The sequence below is a fragment of the Sphaerodactylus townsendi genome, linkage group LG05, assembly GCF_021028975.2.
Source record: "Sphaerodactylus townsendi isolate TG3544 linkage group LG05, MPM_Stown_v2.3, whole genome shotgun sequence".
NCBI lineage: Eukaryota > Metazoa > Chordata > Lepidosauria > Squamata > Sphaerodactylidae > Sphaerodactylus > Sphaerodactylus townsendi.
In genome coordinates, this window is record NC_059429.1 from 63,969,365 (window position 1) to 63,990,122 (window position 20,758).

Here is a 20,758-nt window from a genome sequence, read left to right on the forward strand (position 1 = left end):
TGATTCTGGATTTTCTCAGAACGAGTGGATCTAAAAGCCAGTCCCTTCCAGGGAGGAGAAAGCTAAGAAAAATTGCTCTACAGCTGGCAAAATAACCCCTATCAGTAGTGTGTAGTCTGAGAGCTCACAAAGGTTCACCCAGCTTGAAACGCCTTTCCACTGGAAAAACAGCATTCTATAATTTGATATATTTTAAATAATTATTAGATACTACAAGTAAAGTCTGTTGTACGAACACATGCAACACATGGAAAACTATTGGTGGGTTAACAGCATGCACCGAGGGAGCAAACCTCTTTCCTACCCCCATGGCCCATCATCACCACTCCCTCCTTGTCCTCCTCCTCTTCCTTGATGCCTACATCAGTGCTCAAGGGTTAATGGCACCCACCAAGGGGGGCAACCCCTCCTGCCTTTCCTCCCCACTTGGCCACACGTCACCAGCTCCCTCTTGCTTCTCCTTCTGTTCCTGGATGGCTTCTCCTCTTCCTGAACACCTGCATTGCCACACAACAGTTAACAGCACAGTTGCTGCCACAGGAATCACCACCTTTCCATAGGGAGAAGCCAATGCCTGGCCTGTTCCTCCTTAGGCAGCTGCAGATGGTACAGTGACTGTAATTATTCAGCAGTGGGGGAGAAGGGCAGGTGTACCAGAGAGTGAGTAACCGCCACATTACATTGTTTTGTTTAAGTTGTTGTTGTTTACTCGTTCTGTGTAAGCCCCACCCTCCAAGCTGTGCATATGTGATGATTGGCTGGAAGTGAGTCATCGTCACCATGGCTCGCCTTTTATGTAATAGTATTTAAAACTGAAGTGCTATAAGTGCCTGTAAATGAATGTGCTTTTGAAGAGGTGAGCCACAGATGCGGGCAAAATATTAGGACCACAGCCTGGGGAACTGACACAATAGCTAGTATTCAAATTATGTTCCTTCCTGGCTAGTCCAGAACAAACCAACCCAGAGAGAAGAGATAGGTGATTGTTGCCCCAAAGGTGCCAGAAGGTGCAGTGGGATAAATGTAGAAATTTGGAGTGGAAAGGAAAAAGATCCTGACCAGATGAGACATGCAAAGGAGAAGGACCATCTGGCAGTTGGGCAGAAAAACCAGGAACAGGAGACAGAAGACCTAAGTAATGGGGAGATTAAAAGACATGGAAGGTAAAATTTGGGGAGGGAAGGAGGAAAATGGAAAACCACTAAAAATACCCAAAAACGAATCCAGCATTTTGATGCCCCCCACAAGGTGATGCCCTGGGCAGCTGCCCAACTTGCCCAATGGGCATTACGCCAGTGCTACCAATCCTAGTTAAAAGTAGCTTGCTGCCTCTCCTCCAGTGCTGCTGTGAGCACAGTGTTATCCTTCCCTTTAAAGCTACCAGGGCAGCTTCTTTCCTCTTTCTCTTTTGTGCAGAGGTTGGGGATGTACAGACATTAACTTTTGCACTGGATAGCAAAACAACACAAAGAACACCCTTTCACATTTCCACCTTTTCTCCTTTATGCACACACATATATGCACAGAAACAAACACATTTGCTCTGGATGGGACAAAAGAGTGCTATCAACTCTTCCCCTGCACCTTACACTATTTGCCTCTTCCAGGTAAACTGCAGAGTTAACTGCATTCCACTCCCCTTCAGAGTAAGTTACAATTTGGGAAAAGGTTGCTGGGGGGGGGGGGAGGAAAGGAAAGATGAGCACTGCAGACCTGTTATGTTCTGTAATTACATAATTTTTTGTACAAGCCACTATTTTGTGATTTGCTGCAATCACCAAGCCACTGTTTTCCAACCGGTAGCCAGAAATGTGAAGGCTACCCCTCACCAGCGGTGGATACAGAGATTTTGCAAGTTTCTGTCCCACTTCATACTCATTTCAGTTCTGTCGTTGTTAGAGATGTTCTGCTTCATATAGTGGAGAAAGATTAGGAGAAAAATTATTCCACTAAAGCAATTACCTGGGGACATGTCTACTACACTGCCTTGATGAAATGACTTTCAGGTCACTTAAACTCCCATGTATTTATAATACCTAGAGAATGAAAATAAATGGTTGCCTTTTTCTGAAGCAAATCATGTGCTGAAATATCTTCATTTTTGAATGATCTGAACATTATCAGACCTGGTCGATTTAAACCCACAGCCTTAGGAAGTCTCAAGTATTTGAAATTTACAGGGGCCTTTTTTGCTTCAATAACTGGATGATTCTGCCTACTGCTGCTCTATTGAAACTTTTAACATCTAGGAGGCTACAATTTGTCCTGGCTTTTAATGTGCTATCACAGCATGAATCTTTGTATCAAAGTTCTTCTCTAGCAAAAGAACAAACAGGACATAGCTGCCTCTTCTGCCTTTCAGTTTAGCAGGCAGGCCAAATGTAACTCTGAACCACTGCAGTGCATGGGGACAGTGCTTCTATAGTGTAATTTAATGAAGGAAAATAGACCTTTAATTTTTTTCCTGAGCTTTATTACCATGATTGGACAATCTGAACAATGTATGTAATCAAATATTGTATCCTGATGAAATAAAATAGTATTAAACAGTGAGGTGATCTCCTTCCTGTCCTTTTAAAAAAAGTTTATTCGTAGTTTTCATGGTTGGCTTTGAACAGATCTCTCACCCTGTTTCGATTATGAAAAATGAACATGGTATCTTGACCTGGATGGCCCAGGCTAGACTGGGATTTATATTTGCAACATGGGCAGAAGGAACTCTTGTGATTTTGCAAATTTGTTTTCTTTGCCATTACCTAAAATGTTAGAGCATTATTTGCACATGCAAGACTGTATTACTGGAGCATAGTCATAGATGGCAACATGCATTAAAAGTGCTGCATAAGCTATTTAAATAACTTTGAAAGTCCACAGAGCTTTTATTTCTGAGGCTTCAGCCATTATAGTTCTTTTGACAGTAAGCTGCATACTGTAAAATTAAAATAGCTGGCTTGTGCCTGTAGATATGCCTGAGGACTAGTTTGACATTGTATTTTCTTTAGCAATAGTGGTTATTTATTTTAGTTAGTTGATTAATTAGTTATATAAGCTGTTTAGGATTTTACTAAGTGCAAACACCCAGTATTATTCAGTATTACGGTCAGAACCTTAGGTAAACCTCTAGACAAGTCCTCTATGTGGCCGCCAAGTCTTTTTTCCTTGAGCATCTCACTTCTTCCCTGCACACACGTGCTATGGTACACCACAAATTTATGTTGAACCTTCTCCTTCTCAAAAAAAGTAGAAAAGCCTCATTGATTTCACAGTGCTGATTGGACAGCTTTCTGAAAAATACCTGTGGAGATCATGATTTGAATCCCATTTCTGCAGAACTTATTGATAAATGTACTATTTAAGTTTCATTTGTTTTTCTATAATATGAGGGGAATTATCTACTTAATATTTGTATATAGTAAATGAAATACGTATATAAATAGATGAGATGAGACCCTTGTACCTAAAATATCCTATGGTAGTGGAAAGTGCCATCAAGTCACAGGTGACATGGCAACTCCATAAGATTTTCCAGGCAAGAGATTAACAGAGATGGTTTGCCATTGACTGCCTCTGCATTGCAAACCTGGACATCCTTGGTGGTCTCCTATCCAAATTTTAACCAGGGCATCCTCAGGTTCCAAGATCTGAAAAGATTGGGCTAGCTGGTGCCACCCAGGTCAGGAAACATTACCACATACAGATATATAAATGAGGACATTTGGTGTGTCAAGTTGGATGGGGGTGTTTGCCTGGCTTCCTGTGCCTTAATGATTAGCAGTTTAATTGAAGGGTGAAAAGACAACCCAGTGTTTTACAAATGACACTCATCTGTCAGTTGTTCACTGAACTAGTGTCACCATGGAGTAAGAGAAAAATGGTGACTGAGGTAGAAGGTTGTTTGAAAAAAAATAGGGGGTAGAGAAGATTGTTGTTCTGTTGCAACTCCTTAGATACCTGCCCATATTAACTGTTCAGCATGACTTGCCAGCTTTTGGAATGGCGTAACGTATCTGCTCTGACCCGTGGTGGCTTTGGAAAGGGCAAAAAGCAATGCATAATGGAAAGTCTACAGCAAAGGAATCGTAAGTGGACTGTGAGTCAGAACACAAGGGCCTTGGCAAGATGTGGCCACTACTTAAGAGACTTGCTTGCCATTGCACTACATTAGAAAGAATTATAATGAAATAATTAGAGTTCCTAACTATACACACGGTTGTTTTTTTAAATGACTGCTATATTCATATATCTTATTTCTGTTTTATCTGCTTAAAAGCTCTCAGTGTTCTATTATTAAACTTGCCTTTAAAAACAAGACAAAAATGGTGGAGGGGAATGTCTTGCACCATCTACTGTGTAGAAAGTCTGCTTCTGTTAATTGCTACTACTTCTTGAAAGAGTTTTTCTTCACTTATTAGATCAGTTTCCATATTGAGGTTTCCTCTCAGGAGACCTGCTGAAGCTCAAACTTATTCCTCAGCTAAGCAGAGTAGGGGGGGAGGTAGCCAGGAAGTGGTACAATGCCACAAAGTGCCAGCCAGCCTCCTTTCACCCAAGTCAGAGGTGAAAAAGACCTCAGTATGAGCTGCAGGCTAATGGAGAAAGTTGCTGCAGCTTTCCTAGAAGGTGATATTAATGCAACAAGGTTTCTCAATCAGTCCTGCTGCCTCCATTGTGCAGATCTTTTAGAGACAGACCTCTGATGTGCATGGGAACTAGCCAACCCTCCCCCCCCCCACTTTGGCACCATGCCATCTCCTGGTCATTTCCCTCTGCTATTCCCATTGGCTGCTGACTCAAGCACCTCATAGGATCTCCTGAATTATTTGCTTGCTATTCAAAATGAACAGCACGTCAAGTAGTTGCATCTGTGCATAGCAACATTCAGCATGATTACTGACCATGCAGCTACTCTTGATGCATGCTCACAATCTACTGATTCATTTGGACTATGTGTGGCCCCAGGCTTTTTTTTTCTGGGAAGCTCATACATTGTAATTGTTTAAAATCAGCTATGTTAGTGTGGGTTGCTCTTCCAACTGAACAGTCAGTAGCATGAATCATGTTGATGACTGTTCAAACTTATTAACTTGGACTGAAGCATTGTAAAACATGTAAATTTGATCCTGTTAACAGTTAGCCTTGCTCTGAATCTGATCTCCAGTCTTTTTTAAAATTTTCTCAGAAATGAAACAAAGTACACATATAGGAAAAACAAACAAACAAAATACAACCTGTTACACATCATATAATGACTTTCATCTATCTCACCTTTGAAAGTTAGCCCTAGGTTGATACATATAGTTAAAAATATTAGCTCAGCTATTATTTTTAAAAAGTATTCCAGTGTTTACCATCTACTGTTTTGTTTTAGATTTTGAACCCTGCTACTACTTCTCTGTTTGAATAGGTTTTCAAAGAAGATTCCGTAAAAGGTTTCCAGTTTTCTAAAAAACTGTCCTACTGTCCCTTAGTAATGACACCTGTTTTTCCATTTCAGAACATTCTGTACCTTTCAGAATCCAGTCCTCTTTTGTTGGTGTCCTATTATATCTCCATTTTTGTGCATAAAAAGTCCTTGCTGCAGGAGTCATATACACAATTGCATTCTGTATTGCTTAGAAAAGCTCCCAAAATTCCCAGCAAAAAAAAGATTTCAAAATTGTTATCTTCAGAATCTTTAGCGTGTCTTTAAGTACCATACCCCCAAAAGTCTTAGCTTCCTTATACATCCATCACATTTAAAAGAAAGACCCCTCTTGCTATTGGCATTTCCAGCATCTGTTAGTCACACTTTTATACATCTTTGCCAAAAAAATTTGGCATCACATACCATCTATACATCATTTTATAGACTGAATCACCTCATCTTCTGTGTCCCATTTCAGAAACATCTTATACATTTTAGTAATCAGTTTGTTATCATTTCTACATAAGTTACATTCAAAGTCAGTCATTTGTACACTAAAACCAGCATTCTTATAATCAGATTTAAATGTTTCGAAGAGTTGATAATAATAAAACCAGTTTTTAACTATATCTTTTAGGTCATTCATCATCTTGGAAATTCAGCAACTCTATATGTAGGCCATTTTTCCTGCATATTATTTTCTAGGAAAGGCTTCAATTAGAGACAACCATACAGGAGTTACACTTGCTATGAATCTTTTATAGAAGATCCATAGAAGGCTCCTTCTGACATAATGACTGGAAAAATATTTGTGAATCTTCTCCTTATCATACCACAAATAACCATGCCATAAAATCTCCTATCACAACCCTCCAAATTTAAGATTCTGCTATTCTTCATCATCTATTACATTATTTATAGTAATGAGGTGATCTTCAGCCTGTCTTTCAATATATGTTTGGGATAGAGATCTAGGATATTTTACAGATTGGCCTTCATGTTAGTGAATACCAGACCTGTTAAAAATAAAAAGTCACTCTCCTCCAGGATTAATTTATTTTCTGTATATTTATTATCTGTCCATCACCAAGGTCTCATAGAGGAGGATGTTGACTGAAACCAAGCTAGATAATACTAGCCAGATGATTTGATGTAACTGGATAAATCTGGGCTTGTAGTCCTTCATCAAGCAAATAACAAAAAAGATAAGAACACTTGGTATCTCTTTGGACTCCCTAAGCAACTCCAACGAACATTATGTATTTGCAATAATAAAGCAAAGATTAGTTGATATGGAGAAACAGTTAATCCATGCCCAGGCAATGAGATCTTGTTCCCCATTGGTATTCGATCTTTCATCAGAACAAACCTCACTTCTCCACATGCCCAGTGAGTTTTTATGCAAGCCAGATTTAATATTTCACTGGCCACCTATAAGGAAAGACTTGCAAAAATTCCGTACAGAAATTCCGTAGAATAGAGAGAGAAGCCACACAGGTTTAACTCCTCAGCAAAATAGAAATTTATTTGATTTGTCACCATATAACAAAGTTGACAGAGGAGGGGTTGGGGAAGCTTTGTGAGACTGCACATGAACCATCTACAATGCCATTTCAAACAAAAAATGAACTTCTGTTCGCATTCAAGGCTGCTTTTCACAATTTGTGAACAAATTCCAATCCAGATAAAGGGGTATGGAGCCTTTATGGTGATGCTTACTTTTTAGCATCCCAAATCTCATCAGTTAGGTCTGCCACTTCAAACAAGATTAACTGAGTCAGGGAAGCCAAGTGAGTGAGAAAGACCTGCACTGGAAGCAAAGATTAAGGAAAATGGTCCTATCCTTTATCAGGCTTGACCCATGTGTGGAGGCCAAACAAAACTTGTGCACTCTCAAGACCAACACAAATCTTGTTTCAGTTTGTTTGCAAACAGGGCACTAGTGGCACAGTCAAAATAATAGATGCTCATGATGTCAGGGAATAGGAAGCAGGAGATATTAACAAATTTCAAGGAATGGGGAAGGATAATGAATTAACAAACAAGCTACAATAGATGATAGTTTTCTTAGCCCTTTTGGTAGAGCCAGGACCTTTTTCTTGTTACAGGTACCTGTCAGAACCATAAAATATATCTGCGTACAGATTTTGAATGTGCCTTTCCTCTCACTAATGTTGCTCTTCCTGTATAATTCTTCTGTAGTGAATAGTTTTGAACCAGCCTGGTAAAAATGGCTTGCTAGTTGAGTTTGTCTTTGTTACTTCTAACAGAAACCAATTCTGGCCTCCTGATCTTTTAACTCAGGTAGAGTAACTGTGTGTGTCTGTATGTGTATAAAATGCCATCGAGTTGCAGTTGAGTGACTCCATTGAGTTTTCAAGGCAGGAGATAGTCAGATGTGGTTTACCATTGCCTGCCTATGCATAACAACCTTAGATTTCCTTGGTGGTTTCCCACAAAGTACTAACCAAGGCCAATCCTGCTTAACTTTCAAGATTTGACAAGATCAGACTAGGCTGAGATAATCAGATCAAGAGTTTTGACCTGCTCTGTCTCTGATCTCAGCTGGTTTACCTCTCCTTGTGCAATTTGGTGGGCACTGGCTCTTTGTGGCTTACTATACTAATACCGAACTTAGGCAGATACTCAATCCACATAGCCCAGAACTCATGAGTTCAAGTGATTCCTTTTCCCAAGCAGCTGGGATTACATGCTTGTAGTACCACAATACTATAAAGAAAATAAATGGATATTGGTTCTGGTGGGTTTTCCGGGCTGTGTGGCTGTGGTCTGGTGGATTTTGTTCCTAACGTTTCGCCTGCATCTGTGGCTGGCATCTTCAGAGGTGTATCACAGAGAAAAGTCTGTTTCACACTGTGATACACCTCTGAAGATGCCAGCCACAGATGCAGGCGAAACGTTAGGAACAAAATCCACCAGACCACAGCCACACAACCTGGAAAACCCACAAGAACCAGTTGAATCCGGCCGTGAAAGCCTTCGACAATACATTAAATGGATATTATTCACCAATGCATTCGTTTGAATTTGTACACTTTAAAAGATTATCCTGATTGATCAATGTCTGACATGATGTTTCTTAAACCAACATATATTTTATTGTTCACTTCTAGGCAAAAAGTTCTTCAAATTCTCACTAAAAATACCTTGACAACCTTCCCGCTAAACATTCCATTCTATTAAATACAAAAAAGGTTATGGCTGTAGGCATGCTTAGTTTATTTCTTAGTAGACTGGTACAGTTTGCAAGGTGATTCAAGGTGATCAGCTATTAAAGATGTAATGATTTTCCAGCACTTAATGGGGGTTCCCAAATAAATTAAAATGTTTCCATCTGCTGTCTAGGCATTGTCGATGGTGTTTTTCCCGGCAGAATAATATTTATGTTTAATTCTACGCAACTGTCTGATCTCAATTTAATTTCTCCACAAACGTTGCTTCACAATCAAGATGGTAATGTCCAAGAACTTTGATTTAGTGAGAGTCTAAGATAACATTCTTTCTAATATGCTGTTGAAGAAGGTGATATTTAATTTCATGATTAGAGGAAAAGCATGCGACAGGCACAGCAACTCCCCCCCCAATGAATACAATTATATTATGTAAATAAGATCATATAGTTAATATACTAGATAATTCATAGTATGAAAGATAGTTATTCTACACTCTAGAATTAATTGAACTCTAGTTGATGTCATTGACAAAATGGTATAACTGGGACTGAAACAGCCTTGGTCACTCTGATGGATGTGTTGAGAGACAGAGGGAGTATAACTGTTGATTCTCCTGGACTTTTCAGCAACTTTCAATACCATTTCTCATGGTATTATGGATATATGGTATTATCAGGGATACTACTTCTGGACCTGCTATATGGACTGGCATTGTGAGGCACTGTTCTACAGTAGTTCCAGTTCTCTCTGTAGAGTAGGTTTCAGAAGGTGGGAACTGCTGCTCAGTCCTTTGACCTCTGGCTTGTGGAGTCACACCAGGTTCCATCTTGTTCCCTATGCTCTTTAACATCTCCATGAAACAACTGGGTGAGGTCATCTGGAGATTTGGGTTGGGTTGTTACAGATGACAATTAGCATCATCTTGCACTTCCATCTGATCCCTGGGAGGCTGTAGAAAACCTGAACCAATACCTTGAGGCAGTATGAAGTAGATATAGGGCCTTTCCCCACTTACCATTTGCGGTGCGCTACTCTCAGCGCGAGTTATTTCTGCCGCGGGCAGTCAGTGTTCCCCACTGCCCCGCGCTCTGCCCGGGGCAGTCAGAAGGTGCTGTTTCTTCAGCTCCAGAAATGATGCGCGCTGAGGGGACGTGAGAGCGGCAGAGTTGGGGCGGCTGCGTTGTTGCCGCCCGGACTCGTGGGGTGCGCCGCTGGACCACGCGCTATTTGGGGAGAGTAGCACGCAGCAAACAGTAAGTGGGGAAAGGACCATAGACTAATAAACTGAAGTTTAATTCCAACACAAAGTGCTGTTGGTGGGCAGAAAGTCTGATTTAGGATTTAAGGTACCGCCCATTCTGGATGGGGTTGCACTCCCCTTAAGTGAGTAGGTCTACAGTGGAGGTACTTTTGGACACAGACTTTCTACTGAAAGTACATTTTACTAGTTTCAACTGGTTAGCCAGCTGCAGCCTTTCCTGGGTAGAAAAGGTCTGGCAACTGAGGTGCATGCCTTGATTACATATATATTTTATTTATTCTCACTGGACACCACACAACACATGAGAGAAGATGATTCTTCAGACACCAAAGTCCCCACCTATGTAGGCTTTAAAGGACAAAACCAGTACCTTGATTTGGACTCAGGAGTAAATAGCTGGCCCCAGCCATCAATCTAGCTGCAACATTCTATACTAGCTGCAGTTTTTGAACACTACATAGAATCATAAAGTTGGAAGAGACCACAAGGGCCATTGAATCCAACCCCCTGCCATGCAGGAATACACAATCAAAGCACTCCTGACAGACAGCTATCCAGCCTCAGTTTAAAAACCTCCAAAGAAGGAGACTCCACCACCTTCCGAGGCAGCATATTCCACTGTTGAACAGCCTTTACTGTCAGGAAGTTCTTCCTAATGATTAGGTGAAATCGCTTTTCCTGTACCTTGAACCCATTATTCCTTGTCCTAGTCACTGGAGAGAGAAAACAAGCTTGCTTCCTCTTCAACATGATAGCCTTTAGATATTTAAACGTGGCTATCATGTCATCCCTTAACCTTCTCTGCTCCAGACTAAACATACCTACCATAGCTCCCTAAGCTGCTCCTCATTGGGCCTGGAATCCAGACCTTTTACCATTTTGATCTATCTCATCGAAACCTGTTTCAGCTTGTCAATATCCTTCTTGAATTGTGGCACCCAGAACTGTACACAGTGTTCCAGGTGAGCTCTGACCAATGCAGAATAGAGTGGTACTATTATGTCCCTTGATCCAAACACTATACTTTTATTGTTGCAGCCCAGAATTGCATTGGCTTTCTTGTCCGCCGCATCACATTGCTGACTCAGGTTCAGCTTGTGGTCTGCTAAGGCTCTCAGATCCCTTTCTCATACACTGTTGTCAAGCCAGGTGTCCCGCATCCTATATTTGTGCATTTCATTTTTTCTGCCTAAGTGTAGGATCTTACATTTATCTCTATTGAAATTCAGGCTTGTTCCATTTTCAGTATCACATACCTTCACATATTTAAACATGGCTATCATGTAGAGCAGTGACGGCGAACCTTTTCGAGACCGAGTGCCCAAACTGCAACCCAGAACTCACTTATTTATCGCAAAGTGCCAACACGGCAATTGAACCTGAATACGGAGGTCTTAGTTTAGAAAAAACGGTTGGCTACGAGACGTACGTTACTCGGGAGTAAGCTTGGTGATAGTCGGTGGCTTTGCTTTGAAGCAACCATGCAACTCTTCCAACAGGTGAATCATGACCCTAAGAGGGTTTACTCAGAAGCAAGCCCCATTGCCAGCAACCAAGATTACTCCCAGGTAAAGGATCACACTTTAGTTCTTTACATGAAAATCAGTGGGGTTTAACAGCGCTTAACTGGGTTACCTACACTGCTTCCCCAAAACTAGGTCTTAGGTTTAATGTTAATAATCAAGCCCAGTGGCCCAGGCCAGCCTAGATGTGTGTGGGAGGGGAGGGCGACTCTGTTTGCTCGTGCCCACAGAGAGGGCTCTGAGTGCCACCTCTGGCACCCGTGCCATAGGTTCGCCATCCCTGATGTAGAGTGTATTACAATAGTAGAATTCAAGGTAGAGTGCATTGTAGTTGTCCAGACTAGATGTAGCTAAGGCATGGATCACTGTGGCTACATCTGACTGACGCAGGAACAGATGCAGCTGATGTGTCAGCCTGAACTGGACAAGAACACTCTGAGCCACAGCAGTCACCTGGTTTCGTAAGGTGGCCATTGTATCAAGCAACACTCCCAAGTAGAAAACCTGACTTTCAAGGGGATCATAGCCCTATCCAAGACGGAAAATCTGAAGTCCCCAGTCTACCATTCTACTAATCCAGAGAACCTCTGTCTTGTCAGAATTAAGCTTCAGCTTGTTCACTTTCATCCAGCCCATTACTGACTCCAAGGTTCATACTGGCTGGCTGCAAAATGTTTAGAAAAGTTCTTTTTCATTGTTTTTTGCATACAAAATAATATATAATATCTGTAAAAACATTGTGAGAATTTGCCATTTCAAAGTGACAGTCAACAATTAATTAAATAGATCTTGACAAAAAGCTTCCTTTTAAGTAAGAAAGTATACCTTTGTGCGGAATGTACTGCTGCATATAAACACATAAGCTGATGTGTTTGGTGTTCAAAATTGCAGTAATACTATTAAGAACTTAAATTAATCTTACAATCTGCTGTACAGCAGAAGAATATGGGGTAATATACTAATTTCAGTACAAACATAATGTGATTTCTTACCTCTGTGCTTGTCTAGAGTGGAAGAATTGGAAACAACCTCTATTATGGGGAAGGGGAAGATTTCATTAGATGGAGAACCAGGAGCTATAGAAGGAAATAAATCCTTGGTGTATAGAGCAAATAGTCAGGAAAAGGGAATTGTAACTGGAGAAATCTACAAGTAGAAGTTAAAAGAGATGAGTTTACAATTAACTTGTTCATCATCATGTCTTCAGTGCGGTCCCACATGAGACTGTGCAGGCCAGTGGAGAACTGAGCAAAAGGCTTCTGGAAGCTTCAGAGCACTTGGAGCGCTCTCCTCCCTCCTATCTGGAACCAAGAGCAGACTGGTTTCCTCCCCAGAGCTCATGTGATAGAAGCAGGGAGAGTACGCCTCCCTCAATTCTCTCTTTGCCACTGCAGGGCCAGCTTTAGCTGAGCATTTCAACTTCTACCTGAGGATTCTTCTTCTTTGGCAAAATGGCATTGATCACAACATGTTCCAAATGTGGAATGAAAACAGCTCAGAACAGTGAGCATGAGCAAGGACTTCTTTTTTTTGTCTCAGAGAAAACTCATGTCTCTATGCCTGTCCTACTGCCTTTGTACTCCAAAGGCCAGACACCTTCCTGGCGATTTGGATGGTTTCCATTTGCAGACATTACTGCGGTTGGAAAACCACTGTCATATGGAACTGGGAACCCTATCAAAGGTAGGTGTCCAGCTTTGAAGGATCTCAACATGCTCCAAAAGGAATTGTGGCACAAGCTGTCTTGTTCTCATTGTGCATGAATCCAGAGGAGAAAAGGCATGCCCTGAGTAAAGAGCCTCCATGATTAAATAATCCAGGAGCCTACATATGGCAAAAGGAGCTTTGACTCTCAAAAGCTTATACCCCAAAAATCTTGTTGGTCTCTAACATGCTATTGGGATTTGAAGCTAAGTGTCTAGGAACCTACAGTATCTGATGGAGTGGGTTCATAATGCACACTTCTGTTTTTGCTTCAACAGCTGTGGCTGGGATAGTACTGGGTTGCACACTGCCCTACTAAAAATGCAGCATCTAAAACATGAAAACTTGCATTGTAAATGCAGCCAAATCAAATGAAATAACCTTTTAGCACAGCCACTGAAAATATTGTTCTTCGTCATGACACCATTATTACTGAGATGAATGCTTATGGAGATTTCTTGTCTGTTTCAATCAAAATATGAACTTCAATTAAATACGTTGTGTGCTTGTTTTGTTTTTTGTTTACGAATAGCTACTACAGCACCATCATGCAGTTCATGAAATTTCATACATCGCAAAGGATATCACAGACCACCGGGCCTTTGGATATGTATGTGGAAAGGAAGGGAATCATAGATTTGTGGCAATAAAAACAGCCCAGGCAGTAAGTATCAAGATTATTGTAATTTTCTGTAGTTTAGCTCAATTTGATAGCTCTGGCTAGAACACAGTGGTTTTGAAAGGGCAGCTTGTAAGCATTGTTTTTCAGTATATAGTGCTGTCAGGAGTGCCTACATAAAATGTTCAATGATGGCAGTTTAGCAATACCAGACTTGGAAAAAAGGGAGCCAATTCAACCTTCTCAGGGTTTTTTTCTTGATGCATTCCTTGTAATTAGTAATTATTTTCCTTTCTAATTAAACTGGAAACACTAGCTGAATACAGATAAGTTTACTGTGACTCCTAGACTCATTTAGATAGAAAATGATGGAAAACAAATAGCTGCTTTACATAGTCTAGTCTCATTTCATTGTATTAGAAACTACTAATAAATATAAGCTATGCCTTTTATGCCCATAATTATAATTACCATTAATCTGCAAATATAATTAGCTTATATAGAAATGAACCTTTGCCAAGTAAAAATGTGAAGCTAGCCCAACATAAACAAGGTATAAATTAAACATTCTGAAAGGAGTTTTTTGTTTTGTTTTGGATTTTCTTCTTGTTTTTGCCTAGAGTGGCAGTCCAAAGAACCAATTTATAAACCAGGCTAAGTTGAAGTATTTTGTACTGATGGTGATATAGCACTACTGATTTAATGCTCGGATTATATTTTGCCATCATTGGTTCAACTGGAACCCATCCCAGAATCTCTGTCTTGAAATTTCATTTGGGTTTTGGGTGGAGCGCTGTGGTGGCCGGAGGAAGCACAATGAAGGCAGTGCTGTGCCACCTCCAAAGGGACTTCAGGCAATGCCGAAAGGAGGGAAATGCAAAATCCCTCCCACTTCCCGAATCGTCCATTGCTGTTAATGGCTTGTTCCACACTTTTGTGTGGCACAACTCCAAAGAGCCAGGGAACACCAGTGGAAACTGACTAATGTTGGCTCCACCCCCAAGAACACCCCAGCCCATTAACCTCATGCAGGCATCTGAGTTGACACCAGCATTGCTAAGAGGTGACTGGCCACAGGAACCTCTGCCCCTTCCACCAGCAAGATTGCCCCTTGCAGCAGATGGTGATGGCCACTAACCTTGAAAGCTTTAAAAGGGGCTTGGACAAATTTATGGAGGAGAAGTCGATCTATAATTGTCATTGTGAGCTCCTGTTTCATCAGGAAGAAGGTATTTCTGTTAGCTAGGTCTGCTTTTCCATGTTATCCGAATTATCTGTTGTTTTTCATGTAGGCAGAGCCTGTAATTTTGGATTTGCGAGACCTCTTTCAACTAATTTATGAATTGAAACAAAGAGAAGAGATGGAGAAAAAGGCACAGAAAGATAAACAGTGTGAACAAGCAGTATATCAGGTATTCACTAGTCCATTCTTAAATAGAGACATGCATTGTATAGTTATTAAAAAAAGAACTGATGGCATTATTGTATTAGGATCAATAATTAATGACTAGTATCTGCTCTGACAAAGCAAAAAATAACTGTATGAATTGTCTCCCATACGTGGACCACTGATGTCCATCAAAAGACTGAGTCCATGGTGTAATGGTAATAGTCACAGCGTCAGTGAGATGGAGGAACTCTGGATGGAATGCAACACTCAGTTTTGTCTTTCCCACTCAGGACTCCCACAACACATCTAGTATTGCTCCTGGGGTACCCTGAATAGTGGGGCAACATTTCATGAAACTCAATAGACTGCAGCAGGAGGGAGAGGTAGGCTAGTACCGCTCACAATATTTTAGATTCAATCCAGTAAGGTTACAATATTCAATCCAATGTGTGTGTATGATTACCAGCACCTCCATGTTGAGATTCAGCAGTAATGAAAACAGCAGTACTGGCTAAGATTTCAAATGGCTTCATTTCCCATAAAATTGTTCTTTTAAATATGAAGTTTATGTGATTTGAGACTGGTTGATTTTCAGAGCAGATTTATATTGCTTCTGACTTTGTGGAATGCAAGTGAAGGACTTGCAGGGGGCATCTCATTTTCTTCTGTATCTGTTCCGACTGCTTCCTCTTTCTCCTGGTAGTTCCCATATCCTTTCCCCTTTTCCTGCATCTTTTTCTCCTTCCCACATACCAACAAATCTACCTTTTAACTGCCCCTATCTTTGGCTGTATTTATTATTTATTTACTTCATTTATATATTCTTCAATAGGAACTCCAAGCAATTTACATCATTATCCAATCTTCTATTTAAGCCCTGTGGGGTAGGTTAGGCTGTGACTGACTCAACATCACCCAAGTTCCACAGCAAACCTGGGCCTCACAGATCCTGTTGTAAAATTCTAACCAGTGTTAGATTTTGAATGGTCGCAAACAGATAGGCCTGCCAGTGCTTGCTCAAAGGTCAAAATAGCCTTGGAAAGAGCCCAGTACTCTCCCCCTGCCTTTTACTGATAAATCAGGGCTGGCAATACTTTGTGGTTGCTTAGCAACAGCCACAGAAAGTGCTATAGATGTTACTTCTATAATTGGGGTCACATCCTGCCTAGTTTTTAAATTTGTTTCGGTTTTTTCTGCTAACTTGGGGTTTTTCTCATAGGAAGAACTATCTTCTCTATTCTTTGCTCCAGTCTCCAGATTTAGGTATCCATATATAGGGCCATGTTGTACTCATAAAGTTAAAGATTTGAGTCAATGTAATAATGCCAATATCCATATTAAAATATATTATTTACCGTATAATGTGTTTTTCCTTTGCTGTTGCTTAACACAAACTTCTGCTGTCCTTTTCCTTTTGTTTCCTATTCTTTACTTTTTGTTGCAATAGACAATTTTGGAAGAAGATGTAGAAGATCCGGTTTACCAGGTAATTTCTGAAGCTGAATAATCAACAGAGTTTCAGAAATATTTGGGAAGAATGCATTTTAATAGAACTGCAGTGCCAAAACAAAGTAATTTAAGATCCTGGTCAGTGAGTGAGTTCTGAAAGCTTTAAAAAATCTGCAAAACATTGTTTTCTGAATATTATCTCTATACTACTCAGGAGGCAAAAAGTAGTCATGCAAAATTTTTGAAAGTTAAGTTTTTGACAAGATTTTTGACAAGATTATTTATATTTTTTAGACTGACAACTTTAGAGCTACTATAACCAACTTTTTACTGTAGATTAGCTTCTTCTTTAAGAAGTTTAAAATTCCCTCTAAATTAATTTAATTGACTTTTGAAGTCAGTTTGTGAATTAAATCTAATAAATCCCACAAGAATCGAGGAGAAATAGAGATATGTTTTGATTATGTATGTCCAACAGCTAAATAATTTAAAGGCAGAATATGCTAGATGTACAAATTGTAAAGCTATATTTTGAAGTAAAGAACGCTAGATTAGGATGTTGTGTGGTTTCCGGGCTGTATGGCTGTGTTCTAGTACACGGCCATATAGCCTGGAAATCACACAACATCCCAGTGATTCTGGATGTGAAAGCCTTCGACAATACATTGAACATTAAATCTGTATTTATTTATTTTATTTACTTCATTTATACCACAGTTTTTTCCCTTGTGGAGATCTGAAGTGGCTTGCAACATTCTCCCCTTTGCCATTTTGCAACAACCTTTTGAGGTAGATTAGGATGCAAATGTGTGACTGACCCAAGGTCACCCAATAAGCTTCCACAGCAGAGTGGGGATTCAAATCTGGGTTTCCTCAGTCCTAGTCTAGTGCTGTAGACACTACACCATGCTGTTGTTTAATTGTATTTCATTCATGAGATACAGTATGGGAACAATTTAAGTCTTTGTTTATTAGATGGGCTTACTCCCAAGATAGATTATAGCTTCTGTTTTGAAAAGCTGGCTAAAGAACTTCTGGCATTTCATAGTATTTTAATCCAAATTTTGAAAGGGTAGAAAACCCAGAAGTATGGGCAAATCAATGTGATCAGTTCAGATTTTCATAAATTAAATAAGAACTAGTCAATCTATATTAAAAGCGCCTTTTGCTTTATTTGGGTGTGTGGAGATAACCACCATATTTCCTTGTTGAATTAACATGAAATTATAGAAGAAAGAAAGGATAAGGGATTGTAATAGCCAGTTGCCTTCTCTAAAGCCTTTAGCCAGAGGTAATGGGCATTCTATATGAACCAGTCCTAAGCAAATCTTAATTGTCTCCTAATCTTTGTCTTTAAAAAATATGTCAAACACTTCGGAATGATGGTTTAAAAAAAATTATTTAGCTACATTTTCAAAACACATGGACACTTTGCATGTTAAACAGGTGCAATATTGGAAATATGATACATACAAATATTTTGGAGAAAAGATGCACTATCTTTAGAACCATTTCTAAAAATTTATATCTTGAGTATGTGATATCCTTCTAGTTTTCAAGTATAGGATGAAAGCAGCCCTTTATTGTGTATTAATACTCAAAATTTAACTCATGTCCATTTAATGTCTTCTATCATTCCTCAAACAGGTTAAAAGTACCATATGCAGCCCAGAGGCTTTTTTGTGTTCCTAGGAAAACTTCTAATCACTTCTATGAGTGCAAAACTGGCCCTTTGGTTGTCTGTATCTTTGTTGAAAAAGCAGCAAGAAACTAGTCCAGTGACAATTAGCAAAGTTCCATGTCCCCTTTATTTCTCTTTCATAAAAGAGGCACATTAGATGCCTTTCTGCAAAAGTCAGTCGTTCCTGTAGTAGCTTGTACTTTGAACTCACTCTTTACTGCTTGTCTGTGGTTATGTCTTCTGAAGTTCCAAATTGCCTTTTTCTCCTTTCTGTTTCATCTCTGACCTTTCCTCTTTGGCTGCTGATGTAATAGTACATTGTGTTTGAGGCTGGACATGAGCCAATCCGTGAGCCTGAAACCGAAGAAAACATTTATCAGGTATATAATTACTACAACTGTGTTTCCATTGCCCCCAGCAGTCAGTCCAAGCACATTCCATAGACCAAAGTCCTTTTTAAACATTTTCATCCATCCTAAAGTCATACATATCATTTCATGTTCATTCAAATTACAGGTTTATTTTGAACAGATCATTTTTTCCTCTTAATGTTTTTTTTAACCATTTTGCATTTATCAGAATCTATTATTGATATGGATTCTAAATATAGTGTATAACACATGCAACATCACAGAGTTCTCAGATACATTTTGAGATGAATTTTAATTTATACACATTTTTGTCAATTAACATTTTACTCTATAGTTTTTCACATTTTTCAGCTAAACTGTGTATTATTCTCTTTTACTGTCTATTTTGCATGCTGTAAAAGGCTCTTTCAGTCCATGTTCTGGAGAAAGTTTTTATTCATATCTGGTTTATGAATTTCAATGTTTATTTCTAATTCTTATCAAACATTCAGTAATTTCTGTTGATGCTGGGCCAATCGAGTAAAGTGTATGAGTAACCTTCATTTAGCATAACTAGATTATGACTCCTGAGAATGAAGATATCTGTACAAAATACTATGTGAAGCTAATGTGAAGAAGAGGTTTCTGACTAGTTAATTTCTAGCTAACAGTTGTATTAAGAAACAGGCATGCAACAAAACTTTAGCATTTTTGAGTGCAGAAATGAAATTCAGACACTGTACCTGTGAAATTCATCCTAATACTAAGGTTGAGACTGTGCATACTTGTTTGGAAATTAGTTCAGTTGAAATGATGGACTTTTATTTCAAGTATATTCAGCCTTAACTAATAAGTGACTAGCCTGTAACAATATTTTAGAGCTTGGAAAGTTAGCAGGGTTGACCTTGATTATAGTATTTGGGTGGGAGACTACCAAGGGTCACTAGGCAGAAGCACGCAGTGGCAAACCACCTCTGAACATCTCTTGCCTACAGGGTTATCATAAATCAGCTGTGACTTGACAACATTTTACCCTATACACAAAGAATCTCACTGAAGAAATCCCTTCTACTTTTCCAAAGAAAATGTTTCGTAACCATGTGTTTGCTTTGATGGAGTGAGGAACATATACTTCTTCTTTTGTAACCATTCAATGTAGCCCATCTCTCTTACAGCCAGAAATGCTGAGGGAAGTGGGAGGATACTAGAATAGGGGTCCACAGTCTGGATCCCCTGCGCGCCTTGGCAGCAGCTGCCACCACAGCACAAAGAATTGTACTGTATCAGTCCTTTTTATTTATTTATTTATTTGTTTGTTTGATTGATTTGGGAACTGCCCACCCCCGAAGGGCTCTGGGTGGTATACAGAAATATAAATACAATGATACAAATACAGCAATACATAATACATTAACATTCATAATTCAGGTCTATAAGACATATAAAAACATAGCAGCATTCAATATAAAAATGGTAAATATTTTGTGGCTGGCTGTGCTTTCTGTGGTAGCCATTTTATGGAAGCCATTGTGTTGCTGTGCCTTGTTAGAATTCCAGTTGTGCCCGCAGGCTCAAAAAGGCTGAGGAGCCTGTGTAAGAACAAATAAAAAGTCAATTATTAGTGTAATAAAGTGCTAGCTAGGATATCTAATAGCAAGTTCATTATTAATGTACTTTCATCGCAGCCACTGTAGAAATATGGGAATACTCAAGGCTCATTTCTGTTCTTTAGGGTGTTAGATGTGTAGTTCCTCTGCAAACCAGGTTAAGCAAGAAAAAAACTGGAGAATACTCTCAGGGGTCCTCATATCAAGTTTTTATGGTTCATCAGGCCTGTATGAGTTGTGATCCACTGAGTGAGACACACTTTACCATCAGCAATTGGTATCCCACCAGGGGTTTGCTGAGCAATCAGTTTCTGCTAGTACATTGTTAAAGTTCAGAATTACCTGTTTAGGAATACAGATATGTCTATATGATAATGCATGGATGTATTCAAAACTGAGCTTTATTCCCCTGAATTGTTCTACTGCTCATAGTGTAAAACAAGATGTTGTGCAAGTCATCATTACAGATATTTTGAACTAGTGGACTTGAGTTTATGAAAAGAGCTTGCACACAGGTTAATTGGTAGCAAAACACTTGAAATATGTAGAAGAATTGGGATGACAAAGGTAGATACA

General features: G+C 39.5%; 1 protein-coding gene across 9 annotated transcripts in view; it reads left to right on the forward strand.

Annotated features, from left to right (window-relative positions):
* The window catches only part of DAB1 (DAB adaptor protein 1), an 833,814-nt gene that overhangs the window by 759,781 nt on the left and 53,275 nt on the right, over positions 1 to 20,758 (forward strand). For 7 of the 9 annotated variants that reach the window (XM_048498960.1, XM_048498957.1, XM_048498955.1 and 4 more), the window contains 4 exons: positions 13,619 to 13,750; positions 14,998 to 15,117; positions 16,543 to 16,581; positions 18,540 to 18,605. In XM_048498960.1, coding sequence (XP_048354917.1) covers positions 13,619 to 13,750; positions 14,998 to 15,117; positions 16,543 to 16,581; positions 18,540 to 18,605 — 357 coding nt within the window. The remainder of the gene's footprint in view (positions 1 to 13,618; positions 13,751 to 14,997; positions 15,118 to 16,542; positions 16,582 to 18,539; positions 18,606 to 20,758) is intronic. The other 2 variants (XM_048498961.1, XM_048498962.1) reach the window with 1 other exon arrangement.